At 46.9% G+C, this 18,812-nt stretch overlaps 1 protein-coding gene across 3 annotated transcripts in view; it reads left to right on the top strand.

Moving 5' to 3' along the window:
* The window catches only part of Trpm1 (transient receptor potential cation channel subfamily M member 1), a 71,266-nt gene that overhangs the window by 28,744 nt on the left and 23,710 nt on the right, over window positions 1–18,812 (top strand). For 2 of the 3 annotated variants that reach the window (XM_052712374.1, XM_052712375.1), the window contains 7 exons: window positions 1,428–1,720; window positions 4,033–4,261; window positions 9,253–9,375; window positions 10,116–10,247; window positions 12,441–12,569; window positions 15,168–15,419; window positions 18,326–18,500. In XM_052712374.1, coding sequence (XP_052568334.1) covers window positions 1,428–1,720; window positions 4,033–4,261; window positions 9,253–9,375; window positions 10,116–10,247; window positions 12,441–12,569; window positions 15,168–15,419; window positions 18,326–18,500 — 1,333 coding nt within the window. Of the gene's footprint in view, window positions 1–1,427; window positions 1,721–4,032; window positions 4,262–9,252; window positions 9,376–10,115; window positions 10,811–12,440; window positions 12,570–15,167; window positions 15,420–18,325; window positions 18,501–18,812 lie in introns of those variants that run through there. The other variant, XM_052712376.1, reaches the window with a different exon arrangement.

The raw sequence follows: 18,812 nt of genomic DNA, 5'->3' as shown, positions 1-18,812 counted from the left end.
TGGCAAAGAAAGCTTCAGTTCAGAATTCACAGCTAAGGCCCAGCTCTGGCTCGACTGTGAGCCCCAAGTCTTCCGTTATTTCCTTTCTCTGGAGTCCTTCAATCTGGTAGGACCAACCTGGTCTACAAAGAGGTCTCGATGTGCGTTGGTAATTTTCTGCTCCAAGCCTGGTTTTAGTTTATTTTTCATTTCCTCGATGAGAGGCGCTGAGGATATGAATTCCTCTAGGCTTCCTGTCTGAGAGAGTTGAACTTGCTCATTTCCATTTTCCTAAAAGTGACTTCACCTAGACTTTCAAGTTCGCCTTTACAAGGCTTCACACAACATTCTAGCCTCTTCTGCCTGTCCAATAGCTTCAGTGATGTGTAGTTCTTATTCTGAGTTTTCTTTTTAATTACATTTTTATTTTCCTGTGTGTGTGTGTGTGTGTGTGTGTGTGTGTGTGTGTGTGTGTGTACACGTGTTTGCGTTCATTCGTGCGTGCATGCATCACATGCCAATAGAGGTCAGAGGACAACTTGTAGAAGTCTGTTCTCTCCTTCCATCATGGAGGTCCTGGAATTGAATTCTGGCCCTTAGGCTTAGCACCAGGAACCTGTTGGACCACTTTTTTTTTTTTTTTTTTTTTTTTTTTGGTGACAGTCTTTCCCTGAAGCTGGACCTCACTGGTTTGGCTAGACTGACTTGACCTTCAAACCCCAGGGATCCTCTTGTCTCTGCCTCCCAGTGCTGGGGTTGGAAGCCCTTGCTGCCTCAGCTGGCCTTCTATGTGGCATAGGGATCCAAACTCGGTTCCTCATCTTGCATAGCAAGCCCTTTCCTTTTATTTTGAGGCAGAATCTCACTCAGTTGCCCAGACTTGCCTTTGACGCACTCTGTAGCCCACGAAGAGCTTGAACTTGCTGACTTCCTGCCTCAGTCTCCAGGTTAGTTGGTATTACAGGCCTGTGCCACCAGGCCCCGCTTACGCAGTTTCTGTCAGTTCTTAGCTCAGCTCTATCTTGCAAACAATATCGCTGTTCTGCTGTGTTGGAAGATGTCCCTGAAGAGACAAACAGTGACTTCACCTTTCCTGTTGTGCTATCTGTATTTAGTTTCTGGGGAGGTTGCTCCATGTTTATTTTGTCTCCTCAGTTAAAAACCTCTGGAGAAAAAAAAACAAAAAACAAGAACAGAGCTGCTAACCCAGCGCTAAGTTACTCAAATAGCAGCATTCCTTTGCAGTTCACTTGGTTTTAAGTGATTTGCTTTTCATAATAAACATGTGCGCCTTCCCATAGGAACCAGCGTGCAGAGTGGAGGCCAGAGCCTGGCTCACCAAGGCTCTCAGCTGCTTCTGACGTGGAAGTCTTCCTCTCTCCTTTAGCTCCTGGGGAGCTAATTTGTTGCCAATTTAGGAAGAGCCATTTTTTTTTCTCTCCTCTCAGGATGATGAACCTCCAGCCAAAGGGAAGAAGAAAAAGAAGAAGAAGAAAGAGGAAGAGATTGATATTGATGTGGACGACCCCGCCGTGAGTCGATTCCAGTACCCGTTCCATGAGCTCATGGTGTGGGCTGTGCTCATGAAGCGCCAGAAGATGGCTGTCTTCCTGTGGCAGCGTGGGGAGGAGAGCATGGCAAAGGCCTTGGTGGCCTGTAAGCTCTACAAGGCCATGGCCCACGAGTCCTCCGAGAGCGAGTTGGTAGATGACATCTCTCAGGATCTGGACAACAATTCCAAGTGAGTATCTTGAGGGAACCTGAGGCCACGGTTGACTCTTGCCCTGGTGTTCTCCCCACTGAAGGCATGACCACTGCGCAGGCGTCTCCTTTAAGGACCATTGTGGTTGAGGCTTACTCATAGACTGCCTTGCCCATCACGTCTGTCTGTCAGTATTTTCACGGCTGTCCCTCTGGGCTATTATTACTGGTTTGGTCTGCTGCTTTCTCATGCAAATCATCAAAGCACTCCTCTGTACAAAAGTAGTGAAATAGATTCCCATACAGAAACACCCATGGATGCTGTACAAACTTCAGCACATCGATGCACTGGGCTCTGAATGTCAGAAGGCCTTCTGGATTTTTCTTCCCCTGGAGCTGGGGCAGATGGCTAAAGGAGGCTGGTGTTGGCTTTTTCTCTTCATGCAGATACCCGCAGCAGGCTAGGCTTTCTGTTTAGCTAGTTTCTCCTGGGGCAGGCCTGCTAAGGAGGGCAGAGTAGTGCCAGGTTTTAATGAGGTTCCTTTTCCCTTTCCCCTACCGGAAGAGGGGGTGCTCCTACATTCGCTGTCGGAACCTGGTTGGGTGGGGCCCTGGACTTGATTACATTTGGACTTGATCATAGCAAGCAATCAGTAATACATGGGTTATAGCTAGAGTTGTGTTTCCTAAGCCCGCCCTGGTTCTGCGGACACGTCTGCTACAGTGAGCAATGATTCTGTGTCTGCCCGCCTGTCCCTGCGGTGCTGGGACAGAAGTCTTCCCTGGGATGGAGTGAGGAAGGGAGGCTGAGCTCCAGCCTGTTCAGCGCTTCATCTGTTGTTAGGAGTGGCCAGCCCTTTCCAAGTTCATCACGTGCCAGACTGGAAATCTGAAGCCCAGGGACGGCTTTCTAGCACATGAACTTGAGGCAGACCCAGCCAGGCAGCTGTGCCAGCACCTGACAGCTTTGTCTGGAAGCCTTGTGCTTTTGTTCTGGATTCAGTGATTTCCAAAACCATTAGCTGCCTTCTAAACGTTAGCACCAAAGACTGTAATGTTTTTCCCTCAGTTGATTTTATTTTATGAATATGAGTGTTTTGCCTCTGTGTGTGTGTGTGTGTGTGTGTGTGTGTGTGTGTGTGTGTGTGTGTGTGTGTGTGTGATGCCACCTGCATGCCTGGTGTCTGAGGAGGTCAGAAGAGGAGGGGTGTCCAATCCCCTGGAGCTGGAGTTACAGGTAGTTGTGAGCCACCATGTGGGTAGTGGGAACTGAACCCCGGTCCTCTGCAGAAGAAAGAAATGAATGCTCTTAGCCATTACGCCATCTCTCTAACTTCAGAGCCTAAGGATTTTTAGGCCAGAGATACATTCACCTGCCTTGGGTGACGCAGTCCTGCCTTGCAGAGAGTCCTCCCTTGGTGATGTGCCACCCTGCAGCCTAGGACCAGGACCAGAAAGTCCTGTGCACTGCGGAGTCTTCAAGGGACAGGAATGGCCACTCTCCCTCCTCCTCCATCTCCATCTTCATCATAACTGCAACAAAATATCCTGTAGGTGGAGAAACAAAACCAGAGGAGAACGATCACTATGTGGCCATATTTTAATCCCATCCCACGACAAAAAAAGACGAAGGAACAGGAAGTGGCTATAGCTGTCTTTATAAAATCAGAGTCATTAGGGGAAAAGAGCAAACTATGCTCAAAATTCAGCCATGTCACCTTCTGCATGTCCCGACTCCTACGCTGCTGCTGCCATTCACCATCAGATGACCTGCTCTGGGCCCTGTGACAGCTACACTCTGTCCCATTGCTCTGGGCATGTTGAATTATCTTGTAACCAACGGCTTGTTGAAGTCTTACACGACACATGAAAAGCACATGGTTTAAATGTTTGGCTTACACGCGGGCATGGCCGGCACCCACATTTAAAATCAGAACCTAACCAACACCCACAAGCCATCCTGGTGCTCTACCAACCCCACTCATTGGTCCCTCTGAAGCAGGTGCTGGTTACTACCGCTTGCAACCCCACAGATCCTGCCTTTTCAGTCCGCCTCACTGTTCTTTGTACATCCCAAGTCAAAGACTTTGTCTCCTGGGGGTCCCGAGGGACACAGCTAAGCTCTGTTTGGAGGAAAGGCAATCCATCCCCTCTCTGGCCAATCAGAGCTTGCTACTTATTGTCCCTTCTCTGATGACAGGTCTTGAGAACTTAAAGAGGACATCAAAGCCACTCTCAGTCCTGTGTTCTGTGTCTTGTATAGCTCCCCTATGGACATATATGTTTAAGCACAAACTCACAGCCCCTGTGGTATCATCGCCACCGCCAACGTCTCCCCCCCCTCCCCCGCAGAGATTTCGGGCAGCTTGCTGTGGAGCTGTTAGATCAGTCTTACAAACACGATGAGCAGGTGGCCATGAAGCTTCTGACCTACGAGCTCAAAAACTGGAGCAACTCGACCTGCCTCAAGCTGGCTGTGGCGGCCAAGCACCGGGACTTCATCGCTCACACCTGCAGCCAGATGCTGCTGACGGACATGTGGATGGGAAGGCTCCGCATGAGGAAGAACCCTGGCCTGAAGGTGGGTGTGATGCAGTCACTACGCTGGGGTCACACAGATGGGACACTAGGCTGAGCCCAGTACCTGTGGCTTATTCCCTCTGCAGTGGCCCTTACGGTACAGGAGTTCACTTCCCCCCTTTCTGTTACCTCGTCACCCACAGCCTGAAAATGTTCAATGGAAAATTCAAGAAGTAATGAATTCGTAAGGTTTTTTTGTTTGTTTGTTTGTTTGGGGGGCAATCAAGGGCCTGTTGTAAAACAGATGAAGACTCCCCGCTACTGAGCTTTACCCTAATCTTCTTGCTTGAGTTGTAAATTGTATACTGTTCTGAGTAGCATGATGATCCCACTCTACCCACCCCGACCCCCAAACATAAATCGTCGGCTTGTCCACAACATGTGCTGCGCCTACCCATTGGTCACCTAGTAGATATCTCAGTTAGCATATCGACTGTCACAACACCCCAGTGCTTGTATTCAAGTAATCCTGAAGTTCCTTATTCGTGGCCCCACAGAAGAGAGTGGCGATGCTCAGGAGGCAGCAGCGGGGTGTGAAATGTAGGGCGCCTCAGCTTTGCCACTAGGTGGCAATGCCACAGACATCCAGACACCACCCAGAGGACATGGAGGTCAGCACTGTCTGTGTCAGGCATCTGGGGTGGTTAAGAGAGGTAAGGGGGACAGACCGCTGTGTTCCCCTCCACAACCCCACACAGCAGACACTCCAACAGTTCTGCCTTCACAGGTGAGGAACTCAAAGCTCGGCGATGAAGTTGCCCAGGGTCTGATCTGGCCGGTACAGGACAGGACCTGAGCTGATGTAGTCAGACACTCCGGTCCCCATGTAGCCAGCATGCTTTGCCTCAGAGCTCTTCATCACAGGATCCAGGTTCAATTCCCAGCACCTCCATAGTGGCTAACAACTATGTGTAACTCCAGTTTCAGGAGAGCCAACTCTCTCTCCGGCCTCCTCAGGCATGACACACACATGGTGCATAGACACACATGCAAACACAATATCCATAGGCATAAAAACAAATTAATCATTGAAAAAAAAAACCAAGTACAGATCTGCCCTCTGTTTCTACAGTACTTTGGCTGACAACACCTCTCCCTTACACATGGTTTATGAGAGAATGCGAAACAATGAAAAGGTTTGGAGAGTTCTAAACAGTTAACAAACTCCTAGATTATCCTGAGAAAAGATTTTATTCAGCCAGAAATCCAACTATATAATTGTGGTGATATACTGTGTACCCTAATCATATTTGCCTGAAGGTCAGAGGACAGAACAAGCCACTATTTTAAACATAAAGGCCAGGCAGTGGTGGCACACACCTTTAATCCTAGCACTCAGGAGGCAGAGATCCGTCTGGATCTCTGTGAGTTCGCAGCCGCCCTGGACTACACAAGATTGACTCAGTCTAGGAGAGAAACAGAGCCAGGCAGTGGTGGCACACACCTTTAATCCCAGTTCTTGGGAATCACAAGCCTTTAATCTCAGCACTTGAGATCTCATGCCTCTGCTTGGGAAGCACACACACCATTAATCCCAGGACTAGGCTGGGCAGAGAAAGGTATATAAGTTATGAGAAGACAGGAACTAAAGGCTTTTCAGGCTGAGGAGTTCTAGAATTAAGACGTGGCAGTGGCTTGTTCCTTTGTCTCTCTGATCATTCAGCATTTACCCCAATATCTGGCTAGGGGTTTTTATTAAAAAAACCTTTTAGAATTCATGCAACATAAAATAATTATATTATATATTGATTTTATGGGCTCTCTATGAAAATAGAGGCGAAACACTGCAGGATCACTATCCCTTATCTGAAATGTCTGGGGCCCAAAGTGTCTTCAATTTCTTTTTAGGTTTGGAATTTTTACACAGACTTAATATCTTGGAGATGGTATTCAAGCCCAAGTGCAAAATCAATTGTTTCACATTCACTTTCTATTCACATCCTGAGGGTTAATTTTATTCACCATTTCTAGGGTGCCTGCATTGTGACTATGGCCCATTACATTAAGTCAAGTCAGGTGTGGGATTTCCCACTGTGCACTGAGTTGGGTTCAGATTTTTGGAGTAATTAGAATTTCCGATGGGCACTCATTCTGTATGGCACAGTGACTAGCAGAAGAACTCCACCTCTTACAGGTGCTGTGCCTAGCTGTCCAGTGCTACACAGCGCACCAATTCATTACATTGATATTGTAGACAGCCTTGGATATTAACAAATGTAGTTGGTTTTCAGGATGTCAATGTCAAAGAGATTAAAGGCATTAAAGAAAACAGGTCAAGTGTGACGTGATGAGCGTTGGCTTAGCAACAGAAGCGCTGTAACCTAGAAGTCAGCAGAAAAGCAAGGCCTTCGTCTTCATGGTTTTGATTGGAAAAACATTTAGAATCTGGATTTTTTTTTCCCACCTGATCCGGGTCTTTAAAACATATGAGGACAGCCAGGGATGTAGCTCAGTGGTTCAACCTTTGCCTAGCTTGCACAAGGTCCTGGGTTCAAATCCTGTCATGGCAACAGAATAAGAAGTAAAATGCACAAGGAAATCAGATTCCTCTAAAACAAGCAAAGCACCAGGCCAGGACTGGTGGCACAAAGCTGAGGTAAAAAGCGTGCAAGTTTAAGGCTTGCCTGATCTGCAGAGTGAGCTAGAGTCGGCGGGGACAGCTCAATGAGACTCTGCCTCAAATAAAACGTAAAATCGGTGAGGATACAGCTTAGCGGTAGAGCCCTTGCCTGGTCCTGGGTTTGATCCCAAGTAGTGCAAAAATAAATACAAAATAAACCAGACAAACACTGAAACTGCTTTCATCATACCCATTCCAAAAGATTGCACAGAATAAATAAGCCCCTGTGTTTTACAAACCCCATATGCAGTCCACGCAACGAATGTGAGGCAGTTCAACTGAATAAATGCAGAGTTTTGTGGGGCCTAAGAAGGATGTACTCAGGAAGAAGGGGATACACCAGATGCTTCAGTCAAACATTTAACCTTGCAAGCCTGAGTACTAAGTTTGACTTCCTAGAACCCACATTTAAAAAAAAATAAAGAGTCAGACATGTAATCTCACTGCAGGGGAGACCTAACAGATGGGTCCCTGAGCTTGCTGGTCAGCTAGGAGACTGTAATTGGTGACTTCCAGGCTGGTGAGAAACCCTATATCAAAAAGCAAAACAAACTAAGTAGGTCCTCTGGCTCCCACATGAGCTCATACACCATACACATGTGCACCCACACATAGAAACACACACACACATACACACAGAGAGTGAGAGCGAGAGCGAGAGCGAGAGCGAGAGCGAGAGCGAGAGCGAGAGCGAGAGCGAGAGCGAGAGAGAGAGAGAGAGAGAGAGAGAGAGAGAGAGAGAGAGAGAGAGGGGACTAACAGATAGATTGATCAATGGCTAAGAAGCCCCCAGGTGTTGAGGTTGCGGGAACAGGGAAGCAAACACTGTTGATACTCCTTAACAAGAAGACAGATGGGAAATCTAAATTTCAGGGAAAAATTAAAGCTACACACAAAAGTTAAGGTTCAGGTTTGATCAGAATTCAAACTTGGAAGGTTTTTAGCAATCAGTGGAGCATAGAGAAGCATGGATAAAACAGCAGCAAGCTTCTATCTGTGAGCCAGGCATCACTTCCCCCTCTGGGCTCGGCTCAGCCCTTCCTCTGTGAACCTTCCAAGTCCAAATGCACATATTCTCATCACACCGCAGTATTTTTATATAAAACAGAGGTGTTACTATATTCATTAGATTTTAATTTAGTTATCTACTTGCTTTGTTTGTGTGGTTTGCTTTTACGGTGTTGGGAGTCAGTGCAGGGACACACTCATGCTGGCAAGTATTCTAGCTAAGCCTCTACCTCGACTTACCTGTGTGGGGATTTAATGTTTAAATGTTGCTTTTTAAAGTCTGGATTACACACAACATTGCTTGTCATTTCTCTTTTGAAAAAAACAAATCAGTGGATATTCTCAAATTTCTCATGATCTGCAATTCTACCAAAGTATCCAGCACATAAAACCACCGATCATCAGGGCAGGAATGAGGACAACCCAGGCTCCCAGGTGACCGACAGTGTGGTCGGTGTAACTTTACAGCTTCAACAGTCAGCCCCCCCCCCCCCCCCCCCCCCCCCCCCCCGGCTCCCAGGATTTCATGTTCTTGAAATCAACTGAACACATATCAAAAACCCCTTTAAGGGCTTTCAGAATGGCCTGGTGGGCAAAGGTGCCTGCTGCCAAGCCCGTCAACCCGAGTTCAATCCCTGACCCACAAGGTTGAAGGAGAGCACCAGCTCTTGCAAGGTGTGCTCTGACCTCTACGAATTCACTGTGGCATGTGACACGCACACACTAGATGGATATGTGATTTTTAGAAATCCGTATTTGTAAGTATATCAGAACTGAATGTATGTAAGCTGTCCTTTTGGTCTCACTCCCTAAACAATAGGGTAGAGCAGCTTTGAACCCAGCACTCACATTGCATCAGGTTAGCAGCCATCTAGGCATAATTCAAAGCGTGTGGAGGGACACGTGGAGATCATATGCCAACATTGTGTCACGTAACGACCGTAAGTGCCCACAGGTTTTGGTATCTAAGGTTGTTGAATCAGTAAAGCACACTTCTCGGGGGACTGTGAGGGCATACCCAGGAAGGATTAACTAAGGGCGAGAGGGGAGACCTACTCAAAATGTGGATGGCGTCAGTTCACAGGCTACAGATGGATGAAATAAAGGGAAAGGGAGAAAGCCTGAAGTGCAGGTTCAGGTCCCGCCCCCTCTGCCAGGATGGCAATGCTTTGCCTCCCCTCCCCTCTCCCCCCCTTCCTTCCCCTCCCCTCCCTCTCCTCACTGTGATGATTTAAAATAAGTCTTTCCTCCCATAACTTGTTTTCTTAGGTATTTCATCCCAACACGCCAAGAAGTAACCGACAGAGACTAGATTTTCCGTGGATTACCACAGCTAAAAACTGCATTTGTTTCTCATCACCTAGGTCATCATGGGGATCCTTCTACCACCCACCATCCTGTTTTTGGAATTCCGTACATATGATGACTTCTCATACCAAACATCCAAGGAGAATGAAGATGGCAAAGAGAAAGAAGAGGAGAATGTGGTCAGTGGCCCCCAAGAGGGTCACGTGTCTCTCACTCGCAGTGTTCAGATGTGTTTTACCGTGGACTTAGAAAGCTTGTTAACAGGGCCACTTGGAGAATTTCCTCTTGTTAAGGCCACTTTGTTCTGGGAATGGGGTAGTTCCCACCTGTAGGCCACCTGCCATGAGCTTAGGATGGCTTATTCACACCTGCAGGCTGCCTGCCATGAGCTAGAGATGGCCTATTCACACCTGCAGGCTGCCAGTCATGAGCTGGGGATGGCCTATTCATGCCTGCAGACTGCCTGCCATGATCTGGGAATGACCAATCCACGCCTGCAGACTGCCTGCCATGATCTGGGTATGGCCTATTCATGCCTGCAGACTGCCTGTCATGAGCTTAGGATGGCCTATTCATACCTGCAGGCTGCCTGCCATGAGCTAGAGATGGCCTATTCACACCTGTAGGCTGCCTGCCATGGGCTGGGGATGGGATGGCCTATTCCCACCTGCAGACTGCCTGCCATGTGCTGGGGATGGCCTATTCCCACCTGCAGACTGCCTGCCATGAGCTTCGGATGGTCTATTCCCACCTGCAGACTGCCTGCCATGTGCTAGGGATGGCCTATTCATACCTGTAGGCTGCCTGCCATGGGCTGGGGATGGGATGGCCTATTCCCACCTGCAGACTGCCTGCCGTGTGCTGGGGATGGCCTATTCCCACCTGCAGACTGCCTGCCATATGCTGTGCTATTTTCCAGGATGCAAATGCAGATGCTGGCTCGAGAAAGGGGGATGAGGAGAATGAACACAAAAAGCAGAGGAGCATTCCCATTGGAACAAAGATCTGTGAATTCTATAACGCGCCCATTGTCAAGTTCTGGTTTTACACAGTAAGGCTCTCTCTGACGATTGCCCTTGGTCACGTGGGGAATACTGAGCTACACCAGAATCAAGAAAAAGTTCAAAGCTTCAAAAAATGTCCAAAGGTTCATTAAGATAAAATGAGTCATAGACCAAAACTAGGACTAATTGAGAGCTTTAAAATTAGATCCCGATACATTGTCATCCATATTTTGTATATTCAGGAATATTGGCCATCCCAGCCCACATGACCACTTCATGAAGCAAAATAGACATATTCTACTTGCTTAAGAGAAAGGATTTTTAAAATGCTTTTAGTAGTTGAAACTAAGGGAAGTTTTATTTGGCTTTAAAATAAACAAAAAATGGGGGCTGGGGAGATGGTTCAGCAAGTAAGAGCACTGTTTGCCCTACCAGAGGTCCCAGGTTCAATTCCCAGCACCCACATGGTGATTCGCAACTGTCTGTAACTGCAGTTCCAGGGGATCCAACACCTTCTTCTGGTTTCCATGGGCACATGGTACCCAAACCAGCAAGCAAAAATACCCATACACATACATTTTTTTAAAATAAATGTAAAAATGTTCTTCAATAAAAGTGACTAGTGGATTAAAGAACCAACTCACAGATCCCATTTTTTCCACTAAAATGACATGGTTATTGAAAGGATATAGCTTGTGTCAGCATTCTATTGCTATAAACCACACCCCCCCCCCAACTGATCAACTAATAAAGAGAAGAGGGTTCCATCTGCTCATGGTTCTGATGATTCAGTCCACAGTCAGTCGGTAACCTGTGGTAAGGTAGCACATCACAGCTGGGAGGCAGCAGCAGAGCAGAACCACACTTCTCACAGACAGGAAATAAAACGGAAAGTAGAAGGAAGGGACTAGAGTCCCAAGGTTACCTTCAAAGGCCCACCCCCACCGGCCTCCCCCCAGGTCCCAGCTCCTAAAGGCTGCACCACAGCCCCGGGAACACATGGGCCAGTGGGAGCATTTCCAGTAGAAACAATAGCAAGGCTGAACCCAGACACACACTTCGAAGGGCCGCAAAGACTTTCTTCTCTAAAGCCTTCACCAAACAGATGTGCTGGGCGATAGCGGGCCGTTCTCCAGCCTTAGAGCGGTACTCCTCCGAGAACGTGGCTCCCTGGAAGCAAGAGCAGGATAGGACACAAGACCACATTGGAGCATCCTTTAGATGGAACAGGCTTACCTACATGCAGTCCCAGAGTCGTGCCCAGGAGTACTATAGCTTGGTCACAGCGCCGTTTTTAGAGAGTCAGCGGCAGAGAGGCATGTAGATGTAACCAACGGTCTTATCAAATAAGAAACACAGAGCCGATTCAGAGAAGAAAGCCAAGAGGTCAGAGCTAAGAGCCTCACCCTTCCTGATTCAGGGATCCTCTTCAGCCAAGAGAGCTCTCCGCCAGGGACCTACTTCCTGTGTGTATGTCTTTATATACTCTAGCTGTTCTGCCTTCTCATTGGTTGTAAACCCAAACATGTGACTGCCTCGTCACTGCCTGTATGTACCGTCCTCCAGGTCCTTAAAGGCATGCGCCACCGCCGGCATGCACTTGCTATGGCTCTAATAGCTCTGACCCCCAGGCAACTTTATTTATTAACATACAATTAAAATCACATTTCAGTACAAGTAAAATACCACCACAGAGGCAGCTATACCCTTTCCCATATTCCTCACCTCTTCCCCACCCCAATTCCATTCCTTTCCTTGTCAAAAGGATCATTTGTTATGGCCGCCACAGAAAATCACAGACCTGTCACTGGAAAGTGGGGGGACTCTTAGGCTGGCACTGTGGGCCTCAGAAGACAATTCACCCACAGGTTCTCTCTTCTATACTCTTGGTTGTCCTTCTGCAATGGAAGATTAAAGAACCAGCTGTGAAAGGCAGGAAGGCTAAGTCACCTTTGCCTTTTTTTCCCAGAATGTAGAAGACACACCAGCAAATTACCAAAAAGGTCCTTTGTATATTATGATTCTTGCAACTTCATAACAAAGAGATGGCGGAGCATGGACTGTTAGCGCCTGCATTACACCGAAGTTGTAGGGCACCCCCAGCCTACCTCAGTTTCTGCACTGGTGATGTCAGGGGAGGAAGGGTACCCACTAAGTCTATGAGAAGAAGAGAATCCCTTGTGGATGAAGCCCTGAATGTTATCCCTGAGACACGACCACAAGCTTTTCTTCTTCTTCAGATCTCCTACCTGGGCTACCTGCTGCTCTTTAACTATGTCATCCTGGTTCGGATGGACGGATGGCCCTCCCCTCAAGAGTGGATTGTCATCTCCTACATTGTGAGCCTGGCGTTAGAGAAAATACGAGAGGTGATTATTGAAGAGGCCACTCCCAGCCCACTAACTGCTGAGTTCCAATTCAGACTGTATTAATGCAGAGTTGTGTGCAGATGGTGGCTGCCCTAGGACCCTCCCTGTGAGGCATCACCGTCCCAAGTCATTCTATTCACTTGCTTCGGATGTATACACCTCCTCTGACTGTCTTTGAACTTACAGTTCAAAACACAAAGCAGCAGAAACGACACTTGATAATGAAAACAGGTTTGAGTGTGTGGAAGAGCTGTAGGGAATGCTGCCAGCTACTTGAGATAAGCCAGGAAGTACAAGTGGGCTGTCTTCTGGGACCTGAGATTAAAACTGAAGGAATACATATGATGGCAACGTGTGTGTGTGTGTGTGTGTGTGTGTGTGTGTGTGTGTGTGTGTGTGTGTGTGTGTATGTATACGTGCGTGCATGAATGCACCCATCCTTGTGAGTACACTTGCCCATGCTGGTGCAGGTTAGCTTCATTCCATCATTCCTCTACCTTCATGTTTGAAGCAGGGTCTCTTAATGAGGCTGAAACTCACTGTTTTGGCTAGAGTGGCTGGTGAGAAAGTCGGGATTCCTCTGTCTCTGCAACGCCCTCCACCCCCATCATTGCCCCCAACCACAGCGTTGGGCTCATAGGCACACACCACTATGTCCAGATTTTATGTGAGTTCCAGACATCTAAGCTCGGGGCCTCAGACTTGTCCAAAAGGCACACCTCCCCAGCCTCTGGAACGCATTTTTGCTATAACTTGGGACTTAGCATCACACAATGCACTTGCACAGCTGGTCTCTTGTTCCAGAGTGCATGGAGGAAGAATTCTTGGTGAGAGGGAACAGGGGAAGGAGCCAGAGGAGAAGGAGCTGAATGAGGTGTGGCTTCAGAAAGAGACTGTTCTCTGTGTAATCCCATAAGTGACCCACCCTGAAAGAGAGAGAGGAGTTTCATACCCACACCAGTGTTTGGCACCCAGCACAGCAGTGATGCCAATTACCCAAGGGCAGGCCTCCCAGAAAGGGGCAGGTGTGGGCCTCACAGCAGCACCTGCAGCAGATGGGTGGCAAGCCCACCTGGTGAGAGGCTCCAGGGAAGCTGGGCTGGGCCCAGAGCATCTGCCGCAAACAGAGGGGTCCAGATTTTAAAGGAAGTGCTGAAAAAGAACACACTCTCACGCATGACACCTATCACCGAGGTCTTTTATTTAAAATGGAAAGCCAAGAGGCAGTTTCTTCAGGCAGAAAAAAAAAATGCTACCTGGGATGGGCTGTCACCCACAGGCCCGAAATTACTACATTCACTCATAAACAACAAGTTTTTATCTGGGCAGAGCATGGACTTACAGTGAAGAAACACACAGCACAGATCGCTGACCTCTACCCAATGGACACAGAGCTCATAACTCTATTTTGTAATTACTATTGACCACATCCAGTAGAGTAAGTTTGATGTCGTCAGTCAAGTGACAGCTGAGCAGTCAAGAGTGTCGTGAATACACTCTACACCACACCCTCTTCCACGACGCCTATTGCCTCTCTAGCTGGCCTCCGTTAGATTTCCATGGCTTTTACATCCAGGGCTTCCCAAGGTGCATGTCTTACTTACCTTTACATAATGGGGGGAGGGCACATGCAGGGGTCGGAGGACAATTTGGGGAAGCCAGTTTGGTCCCTCTACCTTTATGTGGGTCCCAGGTGATCAAACTCAGGTCACTAGAAATGTATGGCCAGTGCCTTTATCCCTTGAGCCATCTTGCTGACCCTTTGTCAAGATCTAGATCCTGCCTATAGTTATAGGAGAGGTGGGACAGCTGTCAGTCATACGGCTTGCTGAGCCAGTGAGCCCTTCTGGATTAATTGATAGACAGCTAATACCCCACTGGCCCTCGGACTCTGGGATCTCCCCATGATTTTCAGAGCTGAAGGGGTACCCTGACCTGGCTGCCTTGCCCTGTTTGGCCGCCATGTGCCTGTCATGACTGTAAGTGCATGACTGTGCATACTGCTGGCCGAATAGTTTCCACTTGACTCTGTGGAAGTGTCCTTTTCATCAGTGGTGATGCAAAAGGATAATATCTCGAGCAGGAGGGAAAATCTGCTTCAACTTTCTCTGACTTCTCACGTCTAACTTGAGAAGGAATTTTGGCAAGTCTGTGTTTCCCAGCCCCATCCAGCCATCTCCTCCAGGTGGGTCGTCCCTCTGTGGTAACAGAGAACTTGTTCCTGCTCTAGAGTTTTCCTTCTTTACAGTTCTGGAATGTGAGCCAACAGGCATGAGTCCAGATAATTAAAAAGGGAATCAAAAGGCAGCTGCTCTAATTACAGTCAGAAGGAGACAATTTGGAAGGCATTTCCTGAGTCTACGAAAGCCCTGAATCTAAGAATACAGAGGATTCCATGGAATTTCCCCCTCTAGTTCCATATCATATTCCCCCTCTAGTTATACCCTCTGCCTGAGAAATCGATGTGCAGAGATCTTGAGCCACAAAGGGCCCAGATGCCCTAGAATTCCCAGCACTCTTGTCTTTCCTAGATTCTAATGAAGATGGGGTTTCTGATAGGTCCCCCTCAACTTACTGCTCTTCGGGGTTTACTTTCAGATCCTCATGTCGGAACCAGGCAAACTCAGCCAGAAAATCAAAGTGTGGCTTCAGGAGTACTGGAACATCACAGACCTTGTGGCCATTTCTATGTTCATGGTTGGGGCAATCCTCCGCCTCCAGAACCAGCCATACATGGGCTATGGCCGGGTCATCTACTGTGTGGACATCATCCTCTGGTACATCCGAGTGTTAGACATCTTTGGTGTCAACAAATACCTTGGTCCCTACGTGATGATGATTGGAAAGATGGTTAGTAACAACTCCCCATGAGTAACCAGATACTTGTCTGGCATTAGAACACTGGACCAGGCTTGGGTGTGGCTTCCTTTGATTTCATTTGGTCTTTCCTTTGCAGCTGGTTTAACATGTACAGTTGCCCTGCGTGTTGACATCTTAATAAATTCCAACAGGAAACCATGAGTTGAAGATTCCTATACATACACCCTTATATAGACATTTATCTATTACTGTGTACTAGGGACTGAATGTATGACGTAGTCCTTCTTCCATATCATATTTAAACTGTAGGATGATCAATTGCATTTATCAAATTTGTTCTGATTTTGTACTGAATATATTTTGATAGCAAGAGAAAAGAAAACATCCTCCACTTTTTTTAAAAAGAATTTGTTTTGCTGTCCCAGGATATAAGAGAGCCTAAGTTTCTTAGATGTAGTAAGAGTTCAGTAGCAGGAACCTGGAGAGATGACACAGAGGTTAAGAGCACTGGCTGCTTCAGTTCCCAGCACCCACATGGTGGCTCATGACCATCTATAACTCCAGTACCAGGGGATCCAACACTCTCTTCTGGCTTCTGAGTGCACTGTGTGCATACATTGCATAGACATACATACAGGCAAAGTACCCATACCCAAAAAATATAATATTTAAAATTTTTAAAAAATAATTCATCAGCAATAGTTGTATCTCAATCTACTTGCTCTGCTCTTAGGGGGCTGAAACCATCATAGAAATTATTATTTTTTTGGTGGGGGGTTGAGACAGGGTTTTTCTGTGTAGCTTTGGAGCCTTTCCTGGAACTCACTCTGTAAACCAGGCTGGACTCGAACTCACAGAGATCCACCTGCCTCTGCCTCCCGAGTGCTGGGATTAAAGGCATGTGCCACCACCACCCGGCTAGAAATTCTTCACAGTAGGATTTGGATTTCGTGTGTTGTGAAGTTTCATCCATTTCAGAATGCTTTCACAATAAAATTCAGATTGGTAACTTCCTAGCCTCTGGCAGAAGCCAGTGACAATGGGGACCAAGGCTGGCCCTGCCTGTAATCCAACAGACTTTGGCTCATATGCTCTGGTGTGGGATGGTGGACATATGTTCTTTGTGTGATTAGTTTGAGACACATCCATGTGACATTTATTATAGAACAGGCTACAGAATGTGATACTAACCATGACCCAGCAAGTTGTCCCTACATTATAAAATGGTTTGTGTTAGGACTAGTCTCAGAAGAAAGCCAACCTTCTAAGTTATGCAATAATCAAGTAAGAGGATAATAATAGAATAATAATTATCATTTAAAATACTTTAATAGAAGTGTATTTGAGCTACAGGACATATGGTTTAGTTAATTCCAGTAAGTACCTTCATACTCAGGGATATTCAAAATTAGAGATTATAGGAGCTAGAGAGATGGCTCAATGATTAAGAGCACTGGCTGTTCTTCCAGAGAACATGAGTTCACTCGGTTCCCAGAAGCCATATGTTGGCCACAACTGTCTGTACCTCCAGTCTCAAGTGATCTGACACCTTCTGCAGGCACCGCATACATGCGGTGGAGACAGACTTGTAGGCAAAGCACCCACACACATAAAAAGGGGAGTTTGTTTAAATTGGGGGTTACAGTAGTGTAGCACTGGCAATAGAGTTCAGTTCCTGCCTAGAACATATGTACTGATAGCACTCCAAAAAGGGGGGAAGTGGGAGTTATATTGGTTTAGCATCAGGACCACTGGCCACTCAGCATTCATGTAGTAAGTGGAGATTAGCGTGTTTTCACAGTTCTTCATGTCTTTGTTTCCAAGAAAACGTCTCTCTTGCTGTCGTTCCTAGAAACTCCCATGTTTTCTTATGAGACCTCCCTTCCTCTATTCACTTTCATGTGTAAGACAGGATCTTAAGACATAGCCTTGACTGGCCTGGTAATCAGCATGTAGACCAGGCTGACCTCAAATTCACAAAACACTCCCTGCCTCTGCCTCCCAAGTGCTGATATTAGAGATGTGTGCCAGAACGGCCAGCCCTTTCTCTATTTCCAGTTACAATTACCAGAAGAACATCTGTGTATGGGTGTGTCAGTTAGCTTTTTTGTCACCATAATAAAATACAACCTGTAAAAGAAAATGTCTAGTATAGCTCTCCGTCATGGTTGGCTGAGCCTGTTGCTTTGGGTGTGTGTCAAGGAGGCGCCTCATGGTAAGAGTACATGTTGGAGCAAGCATGCTTACAGCTTAAGGCAAGGAGGAATGAGAGGAAGGAGATGGGGTCCAACAATCCTCCTGATGACTTAAGGACCTCCCACAAAGCCATACCTCTCAAAGGTTCCATCTCCATCCTGGGGACCAATAGCGTCAACCTGAAAACTAAACCTTCAACACATGGCCTTTAGTGAGGGATAGTCTAGATGCGAACTAGAAACATGATTCAAAAACCTTTGGTGACGGGCATTCTAGAACTGAACTAGAGCAATGGACAGCAATAACAGAGAAGCAAGAAAGATCCCAAGCAGATGAAGGCAGCAGAGTTCTGGAATAAGACACATGCTTTACATGGGGTATAAAAAGCTACCAGGGGCTGGAGAGATGGCTCAGTGGTTAAGAGCACTGGCAGCTCTTCCAGAGGTCCTGAGTTCAATTCCCAGCAACCACATGGTGGCTCACAACCATCTGTAATGGGATCTGGTGCCCTCTTCGTGAATGCAGGAGTATATGAAGCCAGAATATATACTGTACAATAAATAAATAAATAAATCTTTAAAAAAAAAAAAAGCTACCAGCCTGTGGATGAGAAGGGAAGATGGGAAAGAAGCTTTCTTTATCATAATTAAAGTGACATCTTTGAGGAGCACAAATAGGTTGAGCCAAGGTGAACTTGGTCCACGAGTCCATATTGTAAGATGCGTGTTCTTCCTACACAGATGATTGACATGCTGTACTTTGTGGTCATCATGCTGGTTGTGCTGATGAGTTTTGGAGTAGCTCGCCAAGCCATCTTGCACCCAGAGGAGAAGCCTTCTTGGAAACTGGCCCGAAACATCTTCTACATGCCCTATTGGATGATCTACGGAGAGGTGTTTGCAGACCAGATAGACCGTAAGACTAGAATTCATAGTAAGATTCTCTTCCCTGTTTCCAGGGCAGATGATCAGTTAGTTCCAAGTTAATGGAAGAGCATCCATTAATTTGGAAGTAAAGTATTTTTCATTCTGCCACAGGCAATGGATTATTTTATGAAAAAATAAGCACAGACTGTGAAGTGTGTTTCTTTTTCTCTAAAAGCCACTCTAGAATTCTGAGTCTCACTTCCCTTGAGTGGTTGGGCCTTACATCACATGATGTAGCCCCATACACTAATTTGTCTTCAAACCAGATATCTTCCTCCCACCCAAAGAAAAAGAAGGTAGG

Source organism: Peromyscus californicus, unplaced genomic scaffold (assembly GCF_007827085.1).
Source record: "Peromyscus californicus insignis strain IS unplaced genomic scaffold, ASM782708v3 Scaffold_4__1_contigs__length_199733344, whole genome shotgun sequence".
In the NCBI taxonomy this organism is placed as follows: Eukaryota; Metazoa; Chordata; class Mammalia; order Rodentia; family Cricetidae; genus Peromyscus; species Peromyscus californicus.
This window is presented reverse-complemented; position numbering and strand designations above follow the sequence as displayed.